Below are 7,120 nucleotides of genomic sequence, written 5' to 3'. Positions count from 1 at the left end.
TTTGTTTTGTTATACATTTATCTATAAATTTGATTTACATGAGGATACATAAAAATTTGGTATAAAGGTTGGACATGGTACAGCTAATACTTAGAATTCATTTCCCAATCGGGGATCTCTGAAAATGTCAATTAATTGACGTCTGCTGTGAGGACATCTTTCATAGATGACTGAGCATTGTTGGATTCCAACACGTTTTCCAATTTGAGCAGCTAAATCGAATTCAACTGTAGCTTTCGTGACGTCCAAATGATCAGGATTGAATAAACGAGCGATCATGGTTTCCTCAGAGTTCATATCCTCCAAAGTAAGTCCACTCACTTCACAGACTAATTTTTTAGCACAGTCAGAAGCATCGTGTTGAGAGGCAGAGAGTAAAACAGATTCAAATTCATCGATGGAACGTTTGCCGTAGTGTCTATTTCTACCTCCATGTCTACCTCCTCGTCCACTTCCACGAGCGATAATAGCTCCAACAATACCACCCTTTATGGCAGCTGCTTTGAGAAGAGCTAATCCTGCAAGAGCTCCACCACCGATTGTGATAGCTGGAAGAATTAGTGTTGCTTGAGTAAGGGAAAAGCAGACTGCCATAAAGGCTATATTTAAAAACGTTCCTCTCATTGTGGACTACAAAAAAAATTTACAAAGATTATAAAGCAAGTTTGCTTTAACGCATAAAATGGATCATCTTACCTTCTTTACAGTAGAAACACAAATGTCTATGCTGAATTGCAAAATCACCTGTATTTATAGTAGATGGGTGACATGCATAACAATGTTAATAATTAGAAATAACTTCTATAAAAAAATCAACGCACTCTTTTTGTTAGACAACATATATGTATAAAGGAAACCCCGAGAGTTTTAGGCTGTGAATTTTATTTTGCCGATTGTATTATGATTGATACTATATTTAATCTACTCTTATGGCATACCTAGATAATTTTTATATAACAAAATTGTACCTTCTTATAATGAAACAGATATGATGATTAATTATCTTATACATATAAATATATTAAGTATCTACGAAATCTTGTACATGATCGTTAACAAATTATTAATACCCATTATTTTTCCAGTATAGATAACAATTTGCACCTAAAATAAAATTTTGTTTGAGATATATCAAAAAATATTTATCACTGAACAATTATTACTGATGATTCAAATGAAATATAGGCTCTTTGTTTAATGAAAAATCGTATATTTTATAATTGATTTCACTTTAACAGGAGATGTACCGATTACAAATTTTCAGGCAATTTCGGTTCCTATTCCAATACCTTTATTATGCACGATTCTGATACCAATTCCTTAATATATTTAGTGGAATTTCATAACAAATTACAAATTATTAATTGTTTTTAAAATTTTAATTTTATTTTCACAAATAGGGGGGAAAATACATAAATTTATCATTCATAATTAGTAAATAATAAATTTAAATTTCGAAATGTTAATTACTTTCCGTGCTCAGGAGTAAACAAATTTCTGGTTTGCTCATATTAGGAAATTTTACGGTTAGATATTTATAGTCAGCCTCCTCACCCCTCGGTCGTTGATCATATTGCAACTACCTCACTCATAAATATAAAAAAATACTAGCAACACTGATAATAGGTTATTTTTCTATTATTTACTGGTTCGGCCCCCATTTGATCAAATGCTCTTGAACTGTCTCCAGTTCCTAAATGAATTTTATATACTTGCCGTAGGAATGGAAATATGTATAAGCCAGTGCCCATCTCCGTACTTGTTTCTTTTTTAATTGACTCCGGACGGATACTGATGACTGAAACTTGACTCAGACTTGACATGTGGTCTCGACTTTAGTTCTGTTATAAACAATATTGTTCAACAAACATACATAAGATAAATTTTTATTGAAAAGGTTACTTAATGGTTTCAGAGTAAACTGCTCTATCCAAATTTTAACCTTACGGACTTTTGAACGACTCATGATAGACTTTAAATACTAGGTACTAAAAGTGTTGTTACTTCTAATTTGTTATTTTCATGTAAATTTCATGTAAAATTATGCAAATTTGTATAATCTCTCTGTGTACTTTTCTTTTTTTTTTTTTTTAATTTGTTTGAATAAGGTCGTCTAGTCTAACTATTTAATGATTTGTTGTCTCCAAAAATAAGCTCAAATAAGTCATATTATCCAAATCCTTCAAAAAAGGCCAATTATTGTAATTGTTGTTTAATTATTATGTTACATTTCTTTGGAAAGAAATTATTTGACAAATTATTTATTTTAGAAAAGATAAAAAAATTAGTTGTTTAGTTTTTTCTAGAGTAAGTTGATAAACAAGGGCTTTTCAAGGGATAAACAATTTTGACTAAAGACAGTTCTAAATTCTGAATACAGAAAAAAAAAATAAGTATGTAAATATGAAACTTGATTTTTTTAAATAGAAAATACAGTTTATTGCGCAAAAACGGTAAATATTATTGTGTTCGAAGTATTACCTATCACTAGCTTTATATTTTTCCACCTGTTAGACAATTTGTGGATACCACGGCAAAAGAAATAGTTACTCTTTTGAGCTAAACTAGCCATCTAGCCATGTTTACACATCTTTGTAAGAAGTGAACCCCTACAGAACAAGTATGTATCCCATCGATATTAACATGTGATCATCAGATGGATATAAATCTGGTGAGCAAGTTGCATGCGAAAGTATTTTCCAACGAAACGTCTCAATCGTTTCCTTGACTGGTTTTGCTGCTTGCTATGTTGCATAATCATGAAGAAAAATCCCTTTGTGTTATCATTTTTAATATTCCAGTCGTTTTTCACACAAAAGTATAACCAAATTGATAATTTGTTGACGCTTGCGCTCAGTGTTAACGATTCTATCAGGATTTAGCAGCTCATAGCAGACTTCTAACTTTTTTGGTGATTTTCATATTGTTCGTTTTAAACGGCTCGAAGCACTGTGATATATTTAGAACGTTGGTTCTTAACCAGGGTTCGGTGAGACACTATCAGGTGTTCGTCAAGCCCTCTGCATCCACTGACGTAACTGTCGATCGGGGCGACCAAGTATTAGTGCGAGTGTGCCGCAACAGTGTTGCATCGCTCAGGGCGAGGGGATAACAACATGAAAAAACAAGGGAAGTGCCCCGCTGTGAGATTCAATACAATCTCTTCTCTGTGTTAGATTACAAATATTTAGTTGCTAAGGAAAAATGAATTACACAAAATAAAAACAACTCATTCGTGTTATTTTTGACGTTACGCTCAACTTGTCGATCATTGGCTGCAAGCCACATTGCTAAGCTTTGATATCTCTGGTGTAGGGAACATGGTGAGCTCATTAGTCAACTTGTGGCTGTAGTGATTGCACGTCATTGTTATTTTCTTTTAATATTTCAATACCTTCTTAACAACTATGTCGAGCAAAAACAGAGAGTGGTCTGATGAATACATACAATATGGATTCACATGTATAAAGGAACGTGGTGGGAGTCAGCTTCCTCAATGCATTGCATGATTTGCACTTCCAAGTTGCTCAATTCTAGTCTAGCACTGGCAAACTGAAAGAACACTTCCCAAAGCTGCACAGAGATTGGAAATATAAGAACATAACCCTTGCTGAATTGAAGGTGAAGAGAACTAGATTTGATGAAGCGTCTACTCTGCCTGTTCTCAGCTTTGTACCCATCAACAAATCAACCACTATAACATTGTACGAAGTAACCTATATCATTGCAAAGCAGGGCAAGTCACACACAATTGGCGAAACACTTGTAAAACTAGCTGTGTTGAAGATGGCGAATATCATACCGTGAGGAAAAACTGCATAAGATTATTTATTACAACCCATTTGTAACAACATATCTTTGTGAGAAATCTTTTTTTGAGGATGCTTGACATCAAAAAGAAGAAAAGGAACAGACTCTGTTGCAAAAACGATATGTGAGTGACACTTGACAAGGTGAAGCTACGCATTTCGGAACTTGTGTCTGAAAGGCTACAGCAAAAGACACATTGATTTGCATGCAAGCATTAATCGGGTTATCTTATTGTGTAATCAATATTTTGTTGGTTTTGTTCTATGAAGACAGTGGTTTATCGTTGTAACTGATGCATTGTTCATTTTGTGCAATAATAAAATATATACCGGGTGTCCCAAAAGTCTTGACCGGTACCTTCAATGGTTTTTTCGAGGTTTCAGAGACTTTTTACGTAAATGTTGCGTAAATAAAAGTTAAAAACGTTTTCAGATTAACAAATTTTGTTTCAATAACATTTCAAAATTCATAATTGTTTTTGACATAGAGGCTAAAAGACATGAAGTAGCTGCTCTGCTTCGTGCAGGAATCAGCCACAAGGAGATCTCTGAGGCCACCAGCATGTCCGCCAGCACCATTGATAGGATCAAGAGGAGATTGGACAAGGGGGAAGGCCTTGAAGACAAGCCTCGAACTAGGAGACCTGTCTTAAAGGCCACCAAGGCTACTAAGAAGAACATCAGGGCCCATATCAAGATAAACCCTCTTCTGAGCATCAGAACTATTGCCAAGAAGAACAACATAGGTAAGACTACTGCTACCAACATTGTCAAGGACATTGGGGGCAAGTCCTTTGTCCGTACCACCCGTCCCATGTTGTCCATGGCCAATATGGAGGCCAGATACATCCGATGCAAGAATATTTTGAACAACATGAAAAGCAATGGGGACAGAATTCTCATTTTTTCCGTTGAGAAAACTTTTACACTGGATCCAGTATTCAACCGCAAAAATGATCGCTACATTAGCCTTAATGGTTATGTGGGATCTGAGAGATATGTGTCCATGACCAAGCACCCAGCCAGTATCATGATGCTTGGAGTTGTTGGCTCAGATGGTAAAGCCATGCCTCCAGTCTTCTTCCGAGAGGGCTACACGCTCACTTCGGAGGACTACATCAAGGTGCTCAAGACCAAGGTGGTCCCATGGATCAGGAAGGAGTATCTTGGCAAGAGGGTGTGTTTCCAGCAGGATGGGGCACCCGCACACACAGCCAAGAACACCCAGAAGTGGTTGAAGGAGAATGTGGAATTCTGGCCTAAGAACTTCTGGCCCCCCTCCTCCCCCGAACTGAACCCCATGGATTTCAGCATCTGGGCGCACATTGAGAGGCAGGCTTGCAAAAAACGCCGCAGCAGTACCAAAGCTCTCAAGGGCAGTATCACCAAGGCCTGGGCCAAGATGGACCCCACCTACATCAAGAACCTCTGCTCCTCCTTCCGTCCCCGTGTTGTGGCTGTTATGGAAGCTAAAGGCCAAATTGTTAAAAACATATTATAGATTATAACCAAGCGAAGTTTTTTTATTAAAAACATTTCTCTGTGTCTCTACTTTTAGTCCATGTAGATCTTAATGAAGTTGGAAGTTAGAAATCAGTCAGGACTTTCCAGACACCCGGTACCTATGTTCTTAAGAAATCATATTTTATTTTTCCTATCACGAAGCACTGATGAAGCTTGTAGGGTTAAGTACCATTAATAAGGTTAAGAAACACTGACTTAGAGCATGCTTATCGTAAGCTACAACAATCATTCCATATGATTTTGCAGCTGGGTCTTTTTTTCAAATGGTTATAGAAAATCAATGTTGTCCGTAAATTGTAATTTCCATATAATATTAGACATTTTCAACGCTATAATACTGTTTTGTTGCATGAAACTTGTATTGTGGAGAATGTAAAATCTTCTTTACCAGAGGTTAGAATAAAGAAATAATACAAAGGCGTTGTCTGACGGCAACTACATTGACTGATATTATTATCTATTAATAAATTCCGGTTTCATATTATTTATACACCTTCTTTGTATGTTACTCACGTAAAGAACTCGTTGAGTGCCAATATTTTTTGTACTATAATGGATGTTTTCGGTATTAAATTCATCTCTTATCAAAAAAATAATTTGCAATAAATTTGATGGTATTCTATAATTAAAAATTTTTTAATGCTTAAAATTTTTGAAATTAATTTGATGTAACCGTATATTATACTATTGAAAATTATTGTGATTAATTTATACACATTTTTATTTATTGGAGCTATTTACTGTCAAACTATTGTAATTTAAATTTGAAAATGGTTTTTTTTCTACAATACTTAAAGATTTTCAAGATTATACTGATTGGCAATGAAGTTGTGTATTTCTAAATTCATATGTTAAAAACCATCATTGATGAGTGAAACTATAAATAATTATTTTTATTTTAAATGAGTCATTATTTATTAAATTAAAGCAAAAAAAATTGAGAAAAGGGACGACTATTGACAGCTGAGAAGGGACAATTTTCTCTGTTAGGATCTTACAGATCTATTTTTGTCATATCATATGAAAACTGAAATCGTGTTGTGGCTATAATTACAAAGCCTAGACTGGTCTGCAACAGTTATGATTTTTAGTGGACCACAATAATTCGGTCCTTTAAAGGAGTCTGGATCTGTATTACAGAAAAATCGGTTGAAATCAGTCTCATCTAAAATTCAGTCTACATAGACAGATTCTATGAATGAATTATTGATGACATCATGTGGGTTTCAAAATAGTAAACAGTGGCAAAATAACTTCATATGACACGTCATTAAATTAATGTTATCACACAAACTATCATCTTAATAGAAACAGAAAAAAAGGGCTAAATTCAGTTTGTAGGTTGCCAATTCTTCCCAACTAAGTTATTGTAATTCAATAACAGTTAAGATTTGTTCGCATCTTCACAAGAGCGAATTCGAATTTACTAATCAATCTTCAGATTATTCATTACGAGTGCAGAAGCCAATACATCGAAAGCTCACAATGAGTATATGTTTGCACTTTTGAAGTAACGCCGTGATGAAGTTAAACGCGATGCATAAATCCGGATAACGAGTAAATCGGCACATAGGGTGAGACCGAAAAAAAATGGGCTTAAAAAAATTAGGTAAGACTGATTCCAAGGCAAATAATTGTTTACTATCCTATTTTCAAAACTCATACCTACTATTTGTGTTATATAGTAGGTTTGATCAACTACTTCTGAGAATAATGGCAATTAATGTCATAGATAAGAAATTATGCATCTCTTCAGAGAAGAAGCTATTTTAAAGGGTTGAATACAA

The 7,120-nt window shown here is 34.7% G+C and overlaps 1 protein-coding gene across 1 annotated transcript; it reads right to left on the bottom strand.

Annotated features, from left to right (window-relative positions):
• Positions 1-771, bottom strand: LOC121124629 (uncharacterized). Its single transcript, XM_040719802.2, has 2 exons — positions 697-771; positions 1-630 (listed from the first exon to the last, which is right to left on the bottom strand). Exon 2 carries the CDS (start codon positions 622-624, stop codon positions 91-93), a length of 534 nt encoding a protein of 177 aa, XP_040575736.1. The 5' UTR covers positions 625-630; positions 697-771; the 3' UTR covers positions 1-90.
• Positions 772-7,120: the final 6,349 nt, after the last annotated feature.

This window comes from Lepeophtheirus salmonis, chromosome 9 (genome assembly GCF_016086655.4).
Source record: "Lepeophtheirus salmonis chromosome 9, UVic_Lsal_1.4, whole genome shotgun sequence".
Lineage (NCBI taxonomy): Eukaryota > Metazoa > Arthropoda > Copepoda > Siphonostomatoida > Caligidae > Lepeophtheirus > Lepeophtheirus salmonis.
The sequence above is the reverse complement of the archived record's forward strand: the minus strand, read 5'-3'. Positions and strand labels throughout refer to the sequence as shown.

What these genes read in the sequence shown, in the direction of transcription:
- LOC121124629 (XM_040719802.2), bottom strand. Translation starts at nt 624, where the DNA reads ATGAGAGGAACGTTTTTAAATATAGCCTTTATGGCAGTCTGCTTTTCC.